General features: G+C 34.8%; 4 protein-coding genes and 1 non-coding gene across 10 annotated transcripts; 2 read left to right on the top strand and 3 right to left on the bottom strand.

Annotated features, from left to right (window-relative positions):
* Positions 1–2,889: 2,889 nt before the first annotated feature.
* On the top strand, positions 2,890–7,245 carry LOC125211630 (F-box only protein 6). 3 transcript variants are annotated; one of them, XM_048111510.1, is made up of 3 exons: positions 2,890–3,069; positions 5,841–6,846; positions 6,945–7,245. In XM_048111510.1, exons 1-3 carry the CDS (start codon positions 2,972–2,974, stop codon positions 6,999–7,001), a joined length of 1,161 nt encoding a protein of 386 aa, XP_047967467.1. In that variant the 5' UTR covers positions 2,890–2,971; the 3' UTR covers positions 7,002–7,245. The 3 variants fall into 3 exon arrangements, with proteins under 3 accessions (XP_047967467.1, XP_047967465.1, XP_047967466.1); XM_048111508.1 differs by having other exon boundaries at positions 2,892–3,069; positions 5,841–7,245; XM_048111509.1 differs by lacking the exon at positions 2,890–3,069 and adding an exon at positions 3,782–3,810 and having other exon boundaries at positions 5,841–7,245.
* Positions 7,246–7,819: 574 nt separating this feature from the next.
* On the bottom strand, positions 7,820–10,014 carry LOC125211632 (probable stress-associated endoplasmic reticulum protein). Its single transcript, XM_048111511.1, has 3 exons — positions 9,857–10,014; positions 9,053–9,209; positions 7,820–8,095 (listed from the first exon to the last, which is right to left on the bottom strand). The coding sequence occupies exons 1-3, from the start codon at positions 9,857–9,859 to the stop codon at positions 8,049–8,051; spliced, it is 207 nt and encodes a 68-aa protein (XP_047967468.1). The 5' UTR covers positions 9,860–10,014; the 3' UTR covers positions 7,820–8,048.
* Positions 10,015–11,185: 1,171 nt separating this feature from the next.
* LOC125214930 lies at positions 11,186–14,717 on the bottom strand. Of its 2 annotated transcripts, XM_048116163.1 has the most exons (3): positions 14,545–14,717; positions 11,656–14,051; positions 11,186–11,559 (listed from the first exon to the last, which is right to left on the bottom strand). In XM_048116163.1, exon 2 carries the CDS (start codon positions 14,019–14,021, stop codon positions 11,667–11,669), a length of 2,355 nt encoding a protein of 784 aa, XP_047972120.1. In that variant the 5' UTR covers positions 14,022–14,051; positions 14,545–14,717; the 3' UTR covers positions 11,186–11,559; positions 11,656–11,666. The 2 variants fall into 2 exon arrangements, with proteins under 2 accessions (XP_047972120.1, XP_047972119.1); XM_048116162.1 differs by having other exon boundaries at positions 11,186–14,051.
* Positions 14,718–15,908: 1,191 nt separating this feature from the next.
* TRNAS-UGA lies at positions 15,909–15,990 on the top strand. Its single transcript has one exon. It is a non-coding gene; the product is annotated as a tRNA-Ser (tRNA).
* A 1,952-nt stretch (positions 15,991–17,942) lies between these two features.
* LOC125216151 lies at positions 17,943–20,041 on the bottom strand. 3 transcript variants are annotated; one of them, XM_048117786.1, is made up of 3 exons: positions 19,506–20,041; positions 19,262–19,319; positions 17,943–18,313 (listed from the first exon to the last, which is right to left on the bottom strand). In XM_048117786.1, the coding sequence occupies exons 1-2, from the start codon at positions 20,008–20,010 to the stop codon at positions 19,291–19,293; spliced, it is 534 nt and encodes a 177-aa protein (XP_047973743.1). In that variant the 5' UTR covers positions 20,011–20,041; the 3' UTR covers positions 17,943–18,313; positions 19,262–19,290. The 3 variants fall into 3 exon arrangements, with proteins under 3 accessions (XP_047973743.1, XP_047973745.1, XP_047973744.1); XM_048117788.1 differs by lacking the exon at positions 19,262–19,319 and having other exon boundaries at positions 19,506–20,034; XM_048117787.1 differs by lacking the exon at positions 17,943–18,313 and having other exon boundaries at positions 19,292–19,367.
* Between the last annotated feature and the right edge of the window lie 2,394 nt (positions 20,042–22,435).

The following is a 22,435-nucleotide window of genomic DNA, read 5'->3' as shown; positions in this document are numbered from 1 at the left end:
ACTCTATGTGATACATGATACATCTCTCTTTTGCTACCTAAGAAAAATTGACAAAGAAAATCCATAAAAAATTATAGTAATAAAACTTAGTAACTTAAATGCCACCTCAGTCACCCTCCATCCATATTGGGGTTTGATGGGAAATTCTTTACACCCAAGCAAATGATGGAACTAACCTTTGCAACGACATTGCTTTATGTGTAAAATGCCGAAATTCATGATGAATCATTCAAATAAAATAATTTATTATTTCTTCATGGGGATTCATTGCTCTACCTTACTTTCTACAAAAATAATCACATTTCTTGCAGCAAAAATGCTAAATTAAATTAAATATGAACTATAATGATTACACTTAGATAATGTATGTAAGTATTATGTATATGTATCACAATAATATTAGAGTAAATTTAGTTAAAAATTTCACATTCCAGCCTATTTTAAGTTTCTGATAACATGGGTACTCTAATTTAGGGGGTAAAGAAGTTATATTAATTTAGTGTCATTTTATTTGTTTGAATATGTATAATCGAACTTTGAAATTCTACCCATTGACAAAACTCACCAATATCTTTATTTCCCAGTTTTCATAATCACAATGATTGCACTAAAGTATAAAAGTTGAAAACAAATAAAAACAAAAAATACTCGAAAAAATAAAATGAAAAGGAGGTAGCGGTATGCAATTTAAGCCGTCAGATTATATGCTTAGTGAATTGGTAGCCGTTGATCTTCCTTGGACAAATTCTTACTTCCCTAATTACTCATATACCCTTCGATTTAATACACTAAATTTTTTGTTAAAAGAGAGGATAAATTCAGCAGCTGTGAAATACTTTTTCTAGAGTTAAAAATGACTATAGTCAATAATATGTGGTTTTGGGATTGCATTTAATTATATATGTTGTAATTGTACTGAAGAATGTGAATCCCCGCCTTTAGATCCTCACACGCTGATCTAATACAGTAGTGAAGAGTAAATATCAGACTGTTTCTCAATAAAGCAGTCTCATATAGAGATGCCCAAGGTTTTCGGTTCTGGTGGTTAATCGCGGAACCGTAACCGCCGGTTCTGGTTCGGAACCGGAACCGTGACTTTTTTCTTGAACCAGAACCGCCATATTTTGAACCGCGGGCCAGTTCCGGTTCCAAATTTTACGAACCGAAACCGTGCCGGAACCGCCGGTTCCGGACGGTTCCAAACCGGAATCGTGAAAAACTGTTGGGAAACCGTGAAATCGAGCCGGAACCGCAAAAAACCGTCGGAAACCGACGATTCAGAACCGTAAAAAGTCACCGAAAAATCGGCGGTTCGGAACCGGAACCGTCAAATAGCCTCACGGTTCGGTTCTAAACCGGAACCGCCGGTATACGAACCGTGGGCATGTCTAGTCTTATACCTGATGCACACAAGGAGCCATCACAAATTCACAATAGACGAAACTAATATACTGCCGCTGCCGAGATTTGAACCTAAGACCTCAATTACCTCCTTAAAAACTATCTAAACTATCTTGACATTATCTAAGTTGTACTAATTCATTTTATTGCAAATAATATATTATGTCGAAATAAACATATGATAATAGTTCATGTAGGAAAAGAATATCATAATCAAATGTATAAAGCCAACGGACCTTTATTGTTTGTTTAACATCACTTCTCCTAAACATAAAACATCTAAAATAAAGCATTACTTGTACTATTGGGTGAAATTGAGTTTTACAATTTACTATTCATACATATTTATGACATGTGGGTTCATTACCTGATTGAAATTATTACCAAACTATCAATGTACCAAGTACTTGCTACCTTTTATTGGTAAAGATATATCTTTTCTTCTCCTTTATCTTTGTCACATGCTAGATAGAAACAAACAATTTCAAAATTTTATGCACAAGATTATGAAAAGTTTTTGGAAGTGGAGGGAGAGCTGATTTGTTGCAACCAATATTATGATTTAGGGACACCAAACATGCTATCTTTGTAGAAGAAAGTCTAAAGATTCAATTTCACATTTTTTTAAACCCCAGGTTAAAAAAAAATGAGAGATATAAGATGATTTCATATGCTAATTATCGCCACTCAAAAAATACCTATAGATTTATGTTGATGCTTCTTAATGTATCTTATATGAGTATATCTATGAACCGCTCTCATTTAGTGCACCCTTAGTATGAGTTGTTTTGTTTTTATGTATTCAATTTGATTTTATTATTTTAAAAAGGTCAATGGCACCATTAATTTGATAAATTATATAAAAATTAAATTTCAATTTAATTTTTTAACATTCATTATAAAGAAAATTGAGATTTGATTTTTATGTTTCAGTGCAAAATCATTTAAAAAATAAATAAAAAAATCTGAAACAACACACCTCGGCAAACAAGCATTCAGGTCATCCCGCAGCTTGCAGCCCAACACCACCTCTCCAATGGCAACCGGCACGCCACACCCCTTGTCCGATGCAAAAAATGCATCATTATAAGTGTTTTGAATAAATAAAAACGAGAATGCACAAACACGGTTGAAATTCTAGAGTTCTAAAAATGAAGTAAAACGTAAAAATGAAAAGAAAAAAAATGTGCATTAGTATCACATGTTATCAAGCCTAAGTAATTGAAGCTCCAACAAATCGAATTCAGAATAATCCACACTCTATTTACGACGCTGAAATTACAAAAGTAAAAGGAAAAGAAATAATATCGTAGGGTCAATTTAGGGAAGAAAAATACCGGCAATCGAGTGGAAGTGAAGAAAAAAGAAAAGAGAGAAATGTTTGCGTACGGTCAATACTACTCATCGAAAGCATGGGGTGGTGACGTGTAAACACGGCATTGGCTACCATAAAACAATTAAGCAACAACACAACACAACACAACACCAATCCCCCCTCCCTCGCAACACGCATATACATACAACCTTTAGATATAGAGAGAGAGAGAGCCGAAGAGTAGTTATGGAGTGAATGATGGAAGGGGTGGGCATGTTACGGCAGCTTATTTTGGAACTCTACGGTTCTCCTCCTCCCCCTTCCAATCATTCCATTCAGCTTCAACCCCTAAGGTCTCTCTCTATTTCTCATTTTTCCTCTTTGATTTTGCTGCCAATCCAATTGATTTCTGGATGTGAACATTTGTTTTCGTTTCTGTCTCTGTTTTTGGATTAGGTTACGGATTTTTCGCCCCTTGTCTAGTTTTTGTGTTGTAAATGTTTACTTGCTTAAGTGGAAAGGCATTTTTACGCTTCTCTCTCTAGCTTCTGATTCATTCGTTCTGCTGTTTTGGCGTGGAAATTTTGATTTAATACAGTGTGTGTGTTGTGGAGTTCTGAGTATTTGAAGCTGAAATCTATGGTTGCAATACTTGATTTGCTTTACACTGGATACACTTGCTTCTGATTCGATTCATTTGAAGAAGAATTGGCGAAATTCGTGACTTGTATTGTTGTTTTTGGTATCCTTTTATGTTATTCTTTTGGCGTTTCAACTTTCAGAAGAGCTTTGTTGCCATTTCCAGAAAGTCTTCTTGTATGGAAAATTTGAGTTTTCAATTTTCATTTGTAGACTTCATGAGTGACCTTCGTAGTTGTTTGTGCTAGCTAGTATTTGTTTCGTTTGACCAGTGTGTGCAATCTAGGTCTGTATCGTCGAGTGAAATTCGTGGTTTGGTGCTATGCGATTGTGTTCTTTCTTGCCTATTTCTCCCTTCAGCTGCACTTCATTTGTTGTGGTATGGTATTGATGGAAGATTGAAATTGAAATCTCAGGCTCTGGAAACTCTCCTTCTGCATTATGAAATCTTTTAGGTAATAGGAGTATATTTCATATGCGCAAGTAAGGTGGCATTTAATGATTTTGATACCATTAATATTACATAAACGAACAATGGATATTGTCATTAATTGTGTAGATTGACGAATATAACAGAGATGGCTCCTTGTCGTTTTGTTGTCACTAGAATTGGGCAATAATATCAAATCTCAGATTGTTGATTCTCATCAGCTCATGCATCCTATTACTTGTCATGGGATTTCTTACATATTCTAGTAGCGTCTTCCATTTCCACCATTTACCGTGGCGTTCCACATTCCATTCATTAATAACACTAAATTAGGTGCTATCTTTTCATATTTCTAAAATGGTCATTTAAGGTGGACATGTATTGCATGGAAAACAGTATGTGGTTTATGAATATTATGATTGTACCCTTTTTCGCTTCTATTCTACCTTTTCATTTCATATCTTTATGTGTATGTGTTCGCGTGTGTTTACGGAGGGTATATGCTTTTCCGCTTCTACCTTCTTTCTATGATGCATTCATGAAAATTTATGGCAGCTTACGCATTCAGAGAAAGGGGAAGAGCATGAAATCTGCTATAAATAGGTTGGAGATTGCAATTTAGGGGCCAGTGTTATGTTAAAGCTCTTTCAAACTGTACTTTGGCCTATTCTTATGCCACAGTAGTTTCATGAGCATACTTGTTTTTTAACTTAAAGTGAGTTTATTTGCACCTTTTGGCAGTAGTTAATTAGTTTTTAGAAAGTTGGCATAATTTTTCGTGTTCTCCTAATCCTACTGGTCTATATTTAATTATTTATGATACACCTTGTCGAAAAAGCTAGAAGTTAGGAGTCTCGTGGATACTTTTCAAGCAGCTTAGTAACCGCATTTGATATTTGCCATATGCTTCTTGCAAAAAACAAAAAAAATCACGCCATCAATTTAGGCACAACAACATACCCAGATCATAGACCTCATGAAACTGGCATTTTGTCTTGTCTTTTCAAACCAAAGATCAAATGCGTGTTGAACGATTGAACTGCTTACTACCTACCGGTATGCATTGTGATCTGTTTGAATACTTGGGCAGAGATTCTTTTGATTCTCTAGTTCCAAGCCATTTCCTTCAAAGAATTTGAAGCTTTGGTTATAATGCAATTATTGCACTCTAGTTTTCCAAACGTTGGCATGATTCTAGCTAAATAAATTTTTCTATGTGATAATCCAATTGTTTATGGCAATGTTCTAAAAGAGTGTGGCTTGTTTGAAGATGCGATTCTTCTGCATAGACATAATTTCTCATGAAATCACTGAGCCAACATTGTAAGAAAATACGAGGGACCTATAATTCAGTCGTTGTTTGCTTGTCAACAAAGGATTCATAGGAACCTAGTCTGCTGTAAATGTGTAGTGACATTTTACTTTATCCTATCAATTGTAGCGTTTTGAACCTTGAGATTGGGTGCACTGTGCACTTTTGCAATAATTTGTGCTCAAGTTTCATGTGCGTGTATGCTTGTTGTCACAGCTAACAAGGAGTAGTATAAACTTTGATCTTTTGTGTTACATATTGTGTTATCTTGTTAATTCTCTCTTTTTTATTTGGAATTTGTCGTGACAGATTTTCCTTTTCAACTTCCATCTTATTTTACCAATTCTTCCAGTTAGGTTACCACTGATTTATTTGTTCAAATATTTTTGCTAACAAGATCACATATTTCTGACAGTAAGGAATCTGATACTATTATTACCTATTTGTGGTATGTGAATTAAATTGATTTTTGACTCATTTTTCTAGACCACTTTACTTCCCTTATAGATCATCTGCATTTTTTCCGTACCTCAATTTGATTGGGCTTTTTAGTATTTATGAACTTGTCTCTTGTGGTATGTGAATTAAATTGATTTTTGACTCACTTTTCTGGACCACTTTACTTCCCTTATTGATCATCTGCATTTTTTTCGTACCTCAGTTTGATTGTGCTTTTTAGTATGAACTTGTCTCTTGCTACGTAGCCAAGTTTAGAATCTAATTATACCTTTGTTATTTTGCAGATGGTGTTTCTTGAATCTTGAATCTAGTAGCTCTTTTGAAGACAGTTTTTACAACATAATAATGACGGCTGGTAAATCTGAAAATTTAAAAATGCTTGAACCTGGCAAACCTCCACCCTCAAAGAAAGCTAGAAAGGAGCGTAGTCGTGGAAAAGCAACTTCCGCTGCGAGCTCAAATGAAATCATGGAAGATCATATCTGGAAAGATTTTCCAGAGGACCTCTTTGAAGCTGTTATAGCCAGACTTCCCATACCAGCGTTTTTCCGCTTCCGTTCTGTTTGTCAGAAGTGGAATTCATTGCTTACTTCTCAAAGCTTCTCCCAGCAATGTGCTGAAGTAATGCATACAAAGTCTTGGTTCTATACCATCACCCACGAGAACGTCAATACGGGAGCAATGTATGATCCTTCATTGAAGAAGTGGCACCATCCAACAGTGCCTGCGTTGCCAACCAAACAAATCGTTCTGCCAGTGGCATCAGCTGGGGGTCTCATCTGCTTCCTTGACATCGGGCACAGAAGCTTCTACGTGTGTAACCCTCTGACGAGATCATTCAAGGAATTGCCAGCCAGGTCTGTGAAGGTGTGGTCGCGTGTAGCTGTTGGGATGATGCTGAATGGCGGCTCCCCCAACTCAGGGTATAAGATCCTTTGGGTTGGTTGTGAGGGGGATTTCGAAGTGTTCGACTCTGCAAAGAACTCTTGGATTCGTCCAGGAAGCATGCCCCCAAGTATCAAGCTTCCACTAGCGCTCAACTTCAGGTCTCAGGCGGTTTCAGTTGACGGGACGCTGTATTTCATGCGGTCAGACCCAGACGGGCTTTTGTCGTATGATATCGACAACGGGATGTGGAAACAGTACGTAATCCCTGTCCCTCCTCACCTGAGTGATCACACACTGGCGGAGAGTGGAGGCAGGATCATGCTTGTTGGGCTGCTGACGAAGAATGCAGCGACATGCGTGTATATATGGGAGCTGCAGAAGATGACTCTGCTGTGGAAGGAGGTTGACAGAATGCCAAACATATGGTGCTTGGAATTTTATGGAAAGCACGTTAGAATGACTTGTCTGGGTAACAAAGGCTTGCTTATGCTATCCCTCAGGTCGAAACAGATGAATCGACTGGTGACTTACGATCTAGCCAGCCGGGAGTGGCTTAAGGTGCCCGGCTGTGTGCTGCCGCGCACCCGGAAGAGGCAATGGATTGCCTGCGGCACTGCTTTTCACCCTTGTTTGACTGCAGGTGCCTAGTTTTTCAACTCTAGACATTGATTGTGGGATTCCTCTGCAAACCAAATAATTAATGTACTATATTACTATTATGGATCAAATCCCATCCCTGTGGAGTATTATTGTACCTCTTCTTCCCCTTGAGGCTAAATCTCTTTTCATTTCATTTTCTTACTACTGAGAAAAATGGATTTATATTGGTGCAGTCTGATTCATCAGTGGGGGGAGAAATTCTGAGCTCGATCGGTCGTTCCTTTTGCTGCTATATATAGTGGATATCAACAAATCGATTTTTTAGGAAATGTCGAATCAAAATGCCCTATTTCAACAAAAGAAGGTCAAGCTTCTTGACTAGATGAACTCTCATTGTCTTAGTCTCAGTTCATTACTAAAAAAGTCTGAACTAACTAAATATTTGTATCAGAATTTTTTGAATTGGTTTACCATTCTCATACGAAGATATACTACTAATTGACAACACGAAATTCCACATTATCCCTTTCTTGCAACAGATCCGAGGAAAAAGCGTTCCTACTAATTATACTATCTGTTATATCAAAGGTTACGGCACGGTGAACTAAAACAATAATTAGTAGACTGAATTGAATTTACACACTTTCCTCAATTCTTGCCAATTGGAAAGCAAAACTAACCCAAAAGTAAACACTCGAATAACACTTTGGGTCTAATTCCGAATTCGGCTCGTTTGATCATTCTGATATAGTCTACATTTTGAAGTATATTTTGATTCAGTAGTAAACTGTAATGATATTGGAGTTTTAAAGAATGTAAACATCCCAGTGTACATATAGTGGTAGAAACAAACACATGAAAGATTAAAGTAAAACTTATACAAAGTTTTAAGTCAACACATAATAAAGCTACAAAGATTCCACATTTCAGAATATAGGCTGCCAATTGAGAAGAGACGCTGCAGCGCCACCTCTCAAGACGTCCATGTGAAACACGGTGTGCAGTTAAGCCATGCCTCCACTCGTTGCCGTCCTGATTATCTGGAATAGCGCTGAAAAAAAGGGTACAAAAAATTCAGAGTGATCACATAAATAACGAATAATCAAAATGGTCGAATCTACTTTAGGTTTTGATATGTCTAGTTCACAACTTTAGATGATGAGACAGAACTCCAGCAGCATGTTTGCAAGGAGGACTGTGGGGCATATCAATAATGTCGAGATTGACTCTTTTTAGGTCACGGCTACTATAAAGCACATGCACATTTTCTCTATTGTAGTAGGGTCGATGGTGGCATATGGTGATTGAGATCTATATATCTTATCTTTCTAAGTAAGCAGACTGGGAAGAGTAAATACTATACTAGACAACAGAGATAAATGAAATATTACAACAGCTACATATGTGGGATGATGAGACATATAATAGACCATTCCTTCCAAAATCACTGGTATCTTATGAGAAAGAAACCCAGTAGCATGTTGACAAGAAGGACCAGGACAGATCATTAATGACGAGATTAACTGTTTTTAGGCCACGGCTACTATAAAGAAGTACTAACATATTTTCTCTAATGTAGTAGGTAGATAGTAATAGCTGATAGTAATTGAGATCTATTTCTTATCTTTCTAAGAAAGTAGACTTGCAAATATATACTCCTACTAGCCAACACGAATCAACAAAATATTGCAACTCCATAAGTAGGATGATGACACATATATAATAACCCTTCCTTCTAAAATCACCGTTATCTAGTTGGCAAGACCACAAGAAGGACCGGGACAAATCAGTAATGTCGAGATTTAACTCTTTTTAGGCTACAAGCTACTATAAAGCACATACATATTTTCTCTATTGTAGTACTAGGTAGATAGTGGCTTATGGCGATTGAGATCTATTCCTTATCTTTCTAAGTGAGCAGACTATCAAAGGTAAATATTAACCAACAGTCCAACACAGATCAACGAAATAGTACAACTACGTATGAGGGATGATGATGCATTCTTACATGATCCAATGACGACAAATATGAAAAACCCAATCAAGACTGGGCCAACAGCTAAGTTGTTCCCCTTCTTTGCGCTTGAATCAGTAACAGCTCCACGTTTATTGATGTTCTTCTCAAACTTCTCGACCTTCCTGTCGGCAAGCCTCCTTGAAGTTGTCTGCATAAATCACATATTTCCAAGATGTTTATGATGCACAGATGAATCACAAACTAACACCAAGTCTAACACACATCTGAATTCTCACAATTATACTACATAAACAGATAATAATCATACACATTTATGATCAATTAATCTAATTCTGGCCACAAATTAAAATTATGAAACAGTCAGCTCACCTTAAATTATGAATAAATACTTTTCAAGTCGTTGTTATTCGAAAATATGTACTCTTCAAAATAGGGATAAATACTTTCCAAATCATTGTTTTTCGAAAATATATAAATCTTTCCAAAATTAACTGCAATGTGACAGAGCAATAGGTGCTTTATCGGAATGCAAACATAATTACATCAATCGATTTCCAGCTAGATACAAAGGATCAAAAAACATCAGAAACAGAAGAATCGATTTCCAGCAAAGATCTGAAGCAATTCATACCTCAACCGTCCTCTGCGAGTAGATCTAGATTGAAATCTTCGTAATATAACAAAAAACAGAAACGCAAATTGATCGACAGAGAAACTAAACCATAGGATAAAAAAAAGTTAAGAACAAATAAACGTTCATAAAGCATAAACCAACAGAAAAGGGGCGAAAATCCAGCAATTCAACCGCAATAAGAAAATAAACAGGATAATTACCATTTTTACGGCAAGATCGGGTGTCTGGAAAAGGATCCAACAACGAAGGAATTGCCGGAGAAACGATGGAAGATTTGGCGAACGATGGGTGTGATTATGTGATTTATGTCTTTCCTGATATGTTTGAAATTCCCAAATTGAGCAATTTAGGGCTATTTATGAGGAGATGAGACGTTGACCAGATTTCATCCACCTACATTACGCGTCTACGTGGCGGCCCATTACAAATACTGCTACAATAAATTTACAATACAAATTCAGTACAATTTTAATTTAATAGTCTTTATCTTATTATTTTGTGCACACTTTATATTTAGTCCTCTTCTATTTTAATAAGGATCCCATTTGATTTGAAAGAAAATAATATTGTATGTTGTTTAGTTAATGAGATTAAGTTCATAATTTAATTTTACATTAATAATTATATAATCATAATTTATAGTCACTTTTTTATACTTAAAATAATCTCATATAATAATAATTGGATAATCATATGATAACGAGTCATATCAACTGAACGAGACACTGTTGGTCACTCTTTTTCTTGATCACTCTTATCTTGGGATTCTGGTTTTGATTCGAAAATGTTAGTAGTAATCTTGCACGTCTAAGCAAGGGCACAACTCTAATCATTTCCAAATTTCTCATACTTCAAATTTTGCCCAAAACAATATTGGGTACATATACAACTTTCAAGCATTATTGTCTGGCTTTTGAGGAAATTTTATTAAATCAGATCTCTAATTTCTAACCATCCACTTGGGTGCTATATGTAATTTCATGTTAGCAATCGAATATTTAAACTCGTGCAATATATTAAAACATTAGTGTTATATCGATTTTAAATTTGGAAAAATTCTGAAAATATCAGAATTTGTGTTTACTGTAAAACAAAAACTTGGTTATAATGTAATGTATTTGCAATCAATTGGCCATATTTTAAATTTGGATAGGTATTTGAAAAAGTATGGTTGACGGTAGACTTGGAAAACTAATGTGTCATTTTATTTTGTCGTAGTATTTTTTTTATTGGTAGGATACTATTTGTTTTCACACTAAAAAGCCAATAATCCATAAACAGGTAACAATTGAACAATTTCATTCCAAAATAGTGGCTTGTATAAACTTTCACATGTATTTTTTAAGCAACTATCAATATGAATTTCATGCAATATCAATCAATATGAATTATACGTTATTAAAGTTAACGGTTCAAAACTACGCCGGTATTAATTTCATGCTATATCAATCAATATAACGTACACTACACAAATACCAAGAAAATGCATAAAGTCTAAAACTTACAAAATTATAAAAAATGAGAGTCAATACAGTTAAGTAGTTTCGCTTTGCAGATCAAAGCCACAGTATTTCAACACTGTTTGAACATGAAATATTGAAGAAAATGATCAAAATCTAAATAGAAAAAAGAGGTATGGCATGTTAACACTATAGTAGTAATGAACAAGAGTTGCTTCATAAATCTCAGACTAGCAACCACTAGTATATACAGCCTCCCGCCTACATACCTGTTGAGTCGCGAAACACAAGGCCACGCAGTTCGTGCAATTCCAGCACTGTGTTGGCATGACAAAAAAAGACCAAGAAAGGTAAGGATCCAGAAAATCTTCATAGCTCTTCATGATGTGTTTCAGCATCCTAATGCGTCTCTATACATTGGTTCGTTCGCTATATATATTCTCCTGCAGCGAATATATGACCAACACGAATAAAACAATCAGCTAGAAATGTCTAGCTTTTGCCCGGGCCATATTTAATATCTGATGCTTGATCTCTACCATGCACTAAACTAAGGACATTCCATTTTCTCATCTTCTGAAACTTCTACCACATTTGAATTGGTAATAGGATCACAATCAAATGCCTTCCCTGTTTCGATCTCCTCATCACAATCAACTGCCTTCACTGTTTCCATCTCCTCATCACAATCAACTGCCTTCCCTGTTTCGATCTCCTCAATACAATCAACTGCCTTCCCTGTTTCGATCTCCTCAATACAATCAACTTCCTTCACTGTGTCGATCTCCTCATCACTCTCCACTAGCTCAATTGTTTCAATGTCCGACATAACTTGAAGAAATTGAGGAGGAATGGCAGCTGGATCCAACTCAAGACAACCTTTAGGCGACTTTGATCCTTCTTGGCCTGTAAGCAAATGGGAAGGGACATGGTGAGAAAAACAAGAAAGTTCTTCCTTCGGGATCCTTCGTATTTCCCTGGGATCGAAATGCTGATGGAAAACAGCTTTAAAGCCAGCAACTTTAAGTAAGGGAATGACTATTGTGCCCAGCTCCTCATCGCAGTCTTCAAGTACTTCAACCAAGTCGTATTTGAGCATTAATCTTTGTTCGGTGAGCTCATTCCACTCCGGGGACCAATTCCTGTACAAAGCCCAAACATCTCCTTTTCGAGGATATATTAAAATGGTCTTAGAAGAGTATTTTGTCCACCTGGCCTGGTGTGAGAAACAGTTTATTGAGTCACAAATTTCATGTCTGCCGACTCCAAACTCCCCATATGTACTCGTAAAACCACTTACAAACCAGCTTCCTTGTCCGAGTCTGCTGTGGGTTGTGGAATTGAGCCAGCTTATAGTCACCTTGAAGGGATTTAGAGATATAACATTCTGAATCAGGGCATAGTTCCGGGGCATCCCGTCATCATCATCGTACACAGCCCAAACTTGGTTGGCACCAAAACAGTCCTCTGTTCTGCTCTTATCAAAATCATGGAAATCAGGTTCCAGGACATCGATGAACATTTGTTCAACCAATTTCTCATCCGGATAAGAGTCCGAAGAACTGAAACCCCATCTATTCAGAGGGCCAAGAATATCAGCTTTGGTTGAACTTTCATTTTGTTTCTTATTTATAAGGTTATCCTCACTGGTCACATTCCTCACCACAGGAGCTGAGATGCACTCCTTGAGTTTCATTTGTATTTCATCACGAGCCTTCTCCATCACTAGATGGTTGGCATCAACATGGCGTATGGCATTATGACTGCTTTCACAATTTGGAAAATTATCCTGCTTACAGCCAGAAATATTTACTTGCTGTGAGATGCCACTTTCGCAGTTCGCCTGTTTCATTTTGTCTTTATTGACACCACAATCTTCTGCCCCTTTTCTTCTCTTGGAAGGTTCAGAGTTCCTCAAGGCTTCCCCACCCATTGTCCTTTTGGACCCAACATTTTTCCGTCGCAATGCCTCCTCTTTTCTTGCAGCAGCTTGTGCTTTCTGCCTTTCCCGTTTGACTTTCTCATAAGCCTGGTGGACCATTTTAGCAGCTTTAACAGCAGATGGGCCATCACCGTTCTCACCAAAAGGGACCCACTGGAAATTATTCGGATTGGACCCATTATTGCCTGTTGCGTGATGAGTGTTTTTACAAGCATCAGATGCCTGCTGGCTCTTCCGTCGCTGAGAATTGCTTGACTGAGGTATCTTAGAACTCTTCGTAGAAGATGGAGGATTAATTTCAACTGCAAAGTAGGCCTCATGGCAATTGGGGCAGAGAAGGTTGTGATTGAGATACATTCTAAGATATTCATATTGCATTTTACAACGATGGCAGACCGTCCAAAATGTGTGGCGTTCCTTCTTGCGAGGTGGATTAGGAACAGCTGAAGGATTCCTTTTACTGTTGTTACCCTTTTGAGCAGTGTTTGCAAAGTTGTAGAATCCATTTTGCGCTCCCTCTGGTGAAGGACCCTCATTCTTACCTTTATTTCTCTGCTGAAATAGCCTACCGCACCTCTGATCGTACGCTGTCCTCATGGACTTATCCGACAATAAATTCCACGCTTGGGCGATAAACTGAAACGCCCCTTCAGCCCCGACAGATCTGTTTTTATCAGGATGAAGCTGAAGAGCCAGTTTCCGATACTGTTTCTTTATCGAGTCATCATCAGCTAAAGGTGTCAAACCAAGCACGCCATACCAATTCGACTCTCCATTCAATTTCTCCTCTTCAGCAGCAATATAGATCTCAAGCGTCATCACCATTTGAGAAATGCCCTCTAGTTCAGGATACAAATTCTGAGCTTTGAGAGCCAACTTCTTCGCCCCCTTCATGTCCCTTTCCGAAAACAGCCTCTCGGCAATTTCCTTCGCTCTCACGGCCTCATCTCTGTTGCACTCCATCTACCCCTTTCCCCTCACTCTACGTTCCCTCTACGATCATCAAGTTAACACAACATAAAATCAACCACTCATTCCCGAAAAAAGTAATTCAACAGTAAAGCGCCATGTTACTACTCAACATCACAATTAAACGAAACAAAACCAACAACAACAGCTAAAACAAAGTTAATTCATGGAGCAGAAGCAACCCAACCTCAACCCTAAACCATCTACAACAGAATTTCCAGAAAACAAAATGAAATCATGAGCTAAACAATTCTAGCATATCCATCCTCAACCTGAATCACAACAATCTAACTATTACTTCAAACAACACAAAGACAACTGCATTCAATAAACAAAATACCAAAAAAAAAAAATAACGAGCTAATTCCTCAGCAGCCCAAACCAAAATCGATCGCATACCGCAGAATAAAACGAAAAAAAATCAAATAAATATACCTCAAACAACATTATCAGTACATAGATAGCATCACATTACAATCGTCGGAAAAATTAAAAAACCCTAATCGGTGATCAGTACCGGATAATTTGCGGGAAGAGCGAGAGAGATACGTATGGTATCTATAGAATTGAAGCGCCGAATTCCATGACTTGAGTTTGAATTTCAGATTTCCGAATTTTGCTCCAAAATCTTCTCCAAGATTGGATTTTCGGGAAAGGATCTCAGTAGAAAATAGGTAATTTGTTGTTCTTTTATTAAACTTTTCTTCAATTTCTTTTCCATCGAATTTATAGCATTTGTCATTTGTTGCAATTTCTAACTATGGTTAGTTTTTAATCATGAGATGCATCGGAAATTTTAACTATGGTTAGTAAGATGGGCTAGCCTTGCTTTTCACTCTTGAAAATATAATGCTAATTGTGGTTAAGAGTAAAATAATGATTATAATTTTGTTTTGATATTTTTAGTAATATCTCTTATTAGTTGCTAGGGTTTTATTTCATATTTGTATAATGATAGTTTGCTTAATTATTATTATTGGTTGCTTAATTAGAAGGCTGTGTTTCAAAATAGCTTTCGGAATCATATTGGTTACTTATTTAGAAGGCTATATTTCAAAATAGCTTTAGAATCAATGAATCACATGCTGTGACGTAACTGATTAGGATAATATAGTGGACTGTATATAAAACTATATATTAACGTAACAATTTTGAATGGCGTTTTTAGTAAGACAAGCTCATGTGTAATAGCCGGAGACCTCATAAACGGTTTCATGTGCGAGCATATTAAACATATATGTAAAATTTACTGCATGCATCCTCACGGTGCACACACGTGGGAACATTTGAATAAATACAAATATAAATGAACTATCACATATGCGAGTGTCTTGAATAAAGACAAAACATATCAATGAATGAATTGTCACACGTGCAAGCATTTGAATAAAGGCTAAAACTCGGGCACATGTATTCTCACTGTGTCCACACTTGCGAGCATTATGAATAAATACGTAAACATATCATAAATGAACTGCACACTTGCGAGCATTTTGAATAAAGCTCAAAACATATCATAAATGAATTGCAACACGTGTGAGCATTTATTTAAATAAACAAATAAATTTTGTTGTGTACATTCTCACAATACGCACGTATAAAAGCATTGTATAAAGGCGAAAACATATTGTAATCGAATGGTCATATTGTGAGCATTTTGAATAAGACAAAAACTTTGAAGCATACATTCTCACAGTACACACATACGAACATTTTGAATAATAACAAAAACTACCATAAAATTAATAATATCAAACCAATTTGAACATCTCCTACTGTAACTTCTCTACTAAACATAACTACTTAAATAAAATATATTGACGATAAATTTACAAATTAGTTGCTAATGAAATTATAATGTGAGTGGAAGATTTCAACAAAGTCGATATGTCCGAGTGGTTAAGGAGACAGACTTGAAATCTGTTGGGCTTCGCCCGCGCAGGTTCGAACCCTGCTGTCGACGATATATGTAATTTTTTAATTTACCTGTTTAAAAATGCATTTAAAAAGATTATGTAGCTAGGTAGGTTTATTATTATTCTATTATAACATTTTTGAATTAGAAATGACCGAATGAGGAGTATTGGGTTTAAAATTTAGAGATGGCATGTTTATAGAATATAATTTGCAATCTCCATTACATTTAAAAAAAGGCATGTATCGCATGAGTGTTACACTAATTTAAGAATAATATGAGTTATTCATCTGACATTTTCGACTATTTTATCCATATCTCAATATAAGCATAATCATGATCAGACTTTTAGGACAACCGCTCTTTAATTTCCGCCTCCACTTCCATCATCATCTTCTCTTTTGGAATCGAACAAAATTTGCATAAATCACAATATTTGCTAAAATCAATAGATTCCTCATTGCTTTTCCACCACCTTTATAATTCACCATCACTTACTCTCTCTGGAGTCCATTTGTTGCTGAGGACCAAAAATATTCCTCATTCCTCCCTTTGAATCTTCTGCTCATGATTGTAGCCCTTTTTGCTCCATGTTTTCAACTAATTAACCTATTTCATCAAGTTAACCAAATATGCTTAAGAAATTAACCAAATGCAAGATTAACAAATAAAAATATATTAAACTTAATATTTACTAGTCTTAGTTATTTAACAAATTATTTGAAAATTTTAACTTTTGATTTAGAATTCAAAATACGTACATATTACACACACCTTGTAATTTTTTACACGGGGATAGATGAATTGTGAAAATTTGAATAATAAACTTTCAAAACAAACGGTCTCACTATTTAATGCCCAAAAAATTCATATTTATAACGTTGAAAGGTCTGTGCTATTATAGAATGTCTTAAAGACTTTCTAAAAAATATTTCGATCTTCAAAATCTTAATAAATTAAACTTTCTTGAAGATTTAGGTGGAATTCAAACAATATAATTAATTAATTAATTAATTATATACTTGTTGTAGCATGTTACCCTTTTATAATTGAAGGATATAACAATTGGTGGCAATGCATCACAAGGCCAACAAAGTCAACCTATTCGATCTAAACAAATTTTTTTTTTCTCGTTTCAAATAGATAAATGGATTGACATTGAACGTGATCTCACAAGAGAATTTGTTTTGTGGTAGAGATCCTAATGTTGCACGAATTAATGATTTTATTCCATACAATCATTAATTTAAACCAAGCTAGACTTTAAAAATACCCTTATATCATAATGTATTTTTGAAACATTAATTTAGTCAAACTCCTAAAAAACGTATCTTGATTTTACTCAGCGTTGATTCATCACCAAAATATAATAAGGAAAAGGAAAACCATTAATAAGAATAAAGATAAATTTATATAAATGGTATGTATATGATATCTTGAATTTTGAATAGCACCCTACCGATTTTATTTAAACTGATTATGTTATTAATTTTATCATGTTTTAAATATTTTGACCCTCATATATATTATTAGATATAATCAATTTAAGGAAATTTATTTATACACTTGTTTATTAGTAATTGTTTCAACAATCAGACATGGGCGCTACTTTTTATAAAACTATCATTCTTATTTTAAAAGAACTTGAATTTTTGAATCATTTCTTTTTGAAAAAATATTATTAATTCCCTGATTGGAGCATATATATTTACTCATATATTTTTATTTACAATAAAATATCAATAAATAATTCCTATCAATATTTAATAATAAAATGATAATTAAAATTTTAAATGAAAACCATAATTCGAAATACTATACAGCATTAAAAGAAGAAGAAGAAGAAGAAATAAAAGAACATTTCGAATGAATGGTTCACACAAATAGTATAAATTAATTGCAATAACCTTTTGTTTACATAATACCAAATGAAATAGTGAATGAAAAGTACACATCTGAAGGGAGGGGTTAATAATTCAACCAATGTAAGCAAAAAAAAAAGAAGAAAGGAACAGAATACATTTGAAAGAGAGAAGAATTCATTACACAGTATATAATAATATACACACAAAAAGCTCAAAAATCAATCCCTCTCAAGAGATACTGCAACATATGGAGAAATAAATATAGAGTGCTGCTGTTTCCACCTAACCAGAAAAAAACACAGCTAGAATGAATGTCTCATCTTCAAATGATGAAAGTAGTTTGTTTCCCTTCAACTTGATAGAGAATTTGCTAACTCCAAATCAACAAAAAGTATCATTCAAGGAGATGTATCCACAGTCCTGCAACGGGCAAGCACACAACGATGGCGCTGCAAACTCCTTCCACCGCCATGGCTACCCACCGACCTATCACAACACCTTCCACGCTGCAACACAGAGTATAAACCAAAATCCTCAATAAATTAACGAGCACGAGAATACAAAGGCGAAACATAGAGAATTTACGGTGTGAGACATGAATGAATGTATGTATTTCCGTGGAGAATTAACTAACTGCTTTAACCGGATAATAACAAGAGATGTATTGTGGAGTCCTAAGATGGATCACAACATTGATTCTGAGATCCGAGTAGATTGATCTAAGATGTGTCTCAATCAAAGGCAGGCTTATGTTTAGTCGTTGTCCAACCTAATTTGTGTGATGCTTGTAATCACATGAGACCGAAAACAGAGAGATAGTATTGCTGGTAACTGCATTAGGAAACATATGCAGTAGGAATTTGATGCCAAATAGCTTACAAGAATGACTGAACTTACGAGAAAAACGCTACAAACAGATACAGAAACTCAAAGTCCACTTCAATTCAAAAGCTAACCATCAAACCAGCAAGGAAAGCCAATAGGCAACAAAAATCCTACTAGTAGTTGGAAATGAAAAGATAACCTCAATCCCTTAAGGCGACGGGGTTCGACCTTACTCAACTTCTAATTCTAGCAAGAAAGCTTATAGGCAACAAAAATTAACTCAACTTCTAATTCTAGTTGGAAACGGAATTCGACTCAAACATAACAACTGAAACTAAATCTATAACTAGAAAACAACCCAAAACACCTATCCTATTTACTCAATCCTTCACGGGGATAGAGTTCGATTTTTCAAGCAAGACAGCTGAAACTATATCTAAAACTAGAAAACAACCAAAACAAACCTCTCCTACTTACTCAATTCCTTAACAGAATAGAGTTGGACTCGAACAAAACAGCTGAAACTAAATCTAAATCTAAATCCAACTAAAAAACCTAAATCTAAAACTAAATACAACTAAAAAGCTACATCTAAAACTAAATCAAACTAAAAAACAACAAACACACACCTCTCCTATTCCAATTCCAATTCAAGTCTTCATCCCAAGAGGCCTTCTCTAGCTCGAACTATGATCCACGAAGATTAGTACATTCAACTTAACCTAAAAATTGAATCTTGAAGGAAAATCACAGCAAAATTCAACTTAATTGAATTCTAAGTTAACTCGAACAATTGTGAAATCAAAGAACAACACTGAGCAAATCTAGCTCAAACTATGATCTCCTTGAAGCAAAATTGGGAGCAATACTCACAAGGAATCTCCTTGGTGGGCGACGGAGGCGCGGGATTGTGACACAGAATGGCTCTCCCAATCATCGAAATACTGGAAACAATCCCCACAAAATACAAGAACACAACCAATCCGAGAACCCAAGGCATCAACATAAAACCTAAGAAAAACGTGACCGATCCGCAGAGCATGAGCGAGAGCGAGATCCCGAGGAGCAGGGAGGCGAATCCCGCGGGCGTCATGCTCTGGAAGGAGAGGGCGTCCCACCTCCGCCGCGGGGCGGCCGTGGGCGGCGAGCGAATGATGTTCAAAACTAGGGCGGAGAGCTCGTACAAGACCTTGGATTGGTGATCCTGGTGGTGGTGATTTTGGTGGCCCATCATGGTTCCGGGAATTCCAAGTGGAGTTCGATAAGGGGGGCGATTTAAAGATGGGAAATTCAGTTCAAAGATCGAGGTGAATGGATAATCTTCTGGGAATTGCAATGGATAAAGCAGCTGGTATTTATCTCCATCTTCACTTTCCATTTCAATAACGGCCACCCCCACTTTCCTTTTCTTTTTTCTTTCCTTTCAACTCATTTACTTTTATGTAAATAATGATTTTCTTTTTTTAATTCTAAATTCTTATAATAATTGCATTAGGTTAGGTGTTCAATGGTAGACTTAAGATCGGGTCTTCATGTCAAGGTGGTGCTTCTTCTTTATCTATCAAAATTATTTGTTATAAATTCTCATTCATTTTTCAAATCTCATGCTTATAATTAGTATTCACAAATTATATACATCCACGTATCGAATTAATCAGAGAACAACCCAATCTATTAAAGCCCAAAATTTGTACGTAGATTTGTATACAAAGCACACGCCTTATTCTCAATAACTCCCCACGCTGCCTCTCTATTGTCGCCTTGTACTCCCACCTGCTTCGACGCCTCTTCCTCACCTTTACAGTTTCTTCCCCTTCTCAATCATTCACAACCTCCTCTCATTTTGCTCGTATGCATCCATATGAGAGTGATTCAGTCGAAATTATTTATTATATTTTTTTATTATTTTATCTTAATTATAACCATATTAATTGTAATCAATAGTAGTAATCAAATATTTATAAAAAACATATACTCGTATTTCTTATGTTGACGGATTATAATAACATTTTTAATTGATTGCTCAAGTTTTAGTGTAAAACTGATAAACGCATTTTATGAATAATAAAATTCATCTTAAAGAAGTTTATAAAAACATACAATGGTTACACTGACCTATTAACGAGTTTGATTATGAGAGATAATTGCAAAAATTAAAAATAAAGAGGCATAGTGGATCATCCGGTAATAAAGAATATGAAAATAAAAATTTAATAATAAGATTGGATGGTTCTTGAAGTTTGATGCTCAACAGAAAGCATTAATGACCCACGTGGGCCTTATCTTCTTCGCCGCCGTCACAGCCACAAACAAACTATTGGTCAGCCTTTCCACGTGGCGTGCCTCAGTTGGCTATCTGCGCGGCGTATATATGATGCTGATGTATTCCGCAATCTCTCATCCTTTTAAAGTGCATTTAAATAATCAAAGAAGTAAACTGTTTTCAAATAATAATAAATATAAATTCGTTGTATAATGGTTGGATATTGACGTGTTAAATATTAATTTTAAGAAGTCTCTAGTTCTAATTTTTTATTTTATTTTGATTTTTTAAATTCTTAAATCTTGTGGACCATTACGGTTGAACCTCGATAAAATCATATGTTCTTATATCATTTATTTCATATTTTAAATATATTCAAAATATTTAACTATAACAATAAATAAATTAAATTTGATACATGGTGTACGAATGCTAATTGAGTCTAGTGTTTTTATGATTTTAAGTTTAATTCTTTATTTTACAAAATTATAATTTCTTTAATTTATAATTTTTGAAAGATATGTTTAACAATGATCAATAAATAATATTTAGTTAACTTATATATTTAACATTTTGAAGCTACATATTTAATATTCCCTCTCTCTTTTTTGCAAATATTAGAATTCCTAACTCCTAATAAAATATACTCCCGCACTATCTTATAATATTAGCGGGTTTATGATTCTTATTACTTTTAATTATTAATCAATTAGTAGTAGTTGATATGTGGTATATTAAATAATCTAAAATGAGAAAAAGTAGATTCATCCAATAATTTTTTGTATTAAATTAATAATTTCTTTGATTTTTAACATTTAAAGCGATAGATTTGAATGCGAGATAAAAATTCATTTGTATTTTCTTAACTCATCTATTTAATATTTTAAAACTATATAGTTATATTAAAATATTAAACATATAACTTAATTAAATAAAAAATATTAAATTTAGTTAAAAACAAAGAAAAATAACAAAAAAATTGAAGAAAGATAATGAAAAAAATAGTATATTATTTTTATTATATAAACCAATGTTTGAATAAGATAAATGTTTAATTTTTTACATATTTTTTTCATATACAGCTAAATGAATGATTTCATTGTTACTACATTGACAAAATGTTTCGGAAAATTTAAGATAAAAATAAGTTATGAAAGAATATGCAGCGTAAAATCTATTTGAAAAAGCATATGATGCTATTTAAAATAATTAAATTGTTTTTACAATTAAATATAATAATTTTAGTTATCTTAGTAGTGTTAATTAATCTTGGTAATCTAAATTACTGATTTTTTGATGGTATTTTAAAAATTTACGACAAAGAGCGGTTTTTGGTTGAAAAAATTTTAAATTCATTACTCTGGTGCATGATTAAGTTTATCTCCAATTAACATATATGCATTTAGATAAGAATAATTAATTTGGTTAAATTTTAAGCCCAGTAGGTGCTTATATATCTATTTAATATTTTAATGTTGGAGTAAATTAGTCACAATATTATTATGGCTTGGGAGTATTATGTCTCTAATCACTACTTTCG

The sequence above is a fragment of the Salvia hispanica genome, chromosome 3, assembly GCF_023119035.1.
Source record: "Salvia hispanica cultivar TCC Black 2014 chromosome 3, UniMelb_Shisp_WGS_1.0, whole genome shotgun sequence".
NCBI classification, from domain to species: Eukaryota; Viridiplantae; Streptophyta; class Magnoliopsida; order Lamiales; family Lamiaceae; genus Salvia; species Salvia hispanica.
The sequence above is the reverse complement of the archived record's forward strand: the minus strand, read 5'-3'. Positions and strand labels throughout refer to the sequence as shown.

What these genes read in the sequence shown, in the direction of transcription:
- LOC125211630 (XM_048111508.1), top strand. Translation starts at nt 2,972, where the DNA reads ATGATGGAAGGGGTGGGCATGTTACGGCAGCTTATTTTGGAACTCTAC. An exon ending in ATTCAGCTTCAACCCCTAAG is followed by an intron (nt 3,070 to 5,840) that starts GTCTCTCTCTAT and finishes GTTATTTTGCAG; the next exon opens with ATGGTGTTTCTTGAATCTTG.
- LOC125211632 (XM_048111511.1), bottom strand. An exon ending in ATTTGTCGTCATTGGATCAT is followed by an intron (nt 8,096 to 9,052) that starts GTAAGAATGCAT and finishes CCTTTTTTTCAG; the next exon opens with CGCTATTCCAGATAATCAGG.
- LOC125214930 (XM_048116162.1), bottom strand. Translation starts at nt 14,021, where the DNA reads ATGGAGTGCAACAGAGATGAGGCCGTGAGAGCGAAGGAAATTGCCGAG.
- LOC125216151 (XM_048117786.1), bottom strand. Translation starts at nt 20,010, where the DNA reads ATGGAAAGTGAAGATGGAGATAAATACCAGCTGCTTTATCCATTGCAA. An exon ending in GCCCACCAAGGAGATTCCTT is followed by an intron (nt 19,320 to 19,505) that starts GTGAGTATTGCT and finishes CGTGGATCATAG; the next exon opens with TTCGAGCTAGAGAAGGCCTC.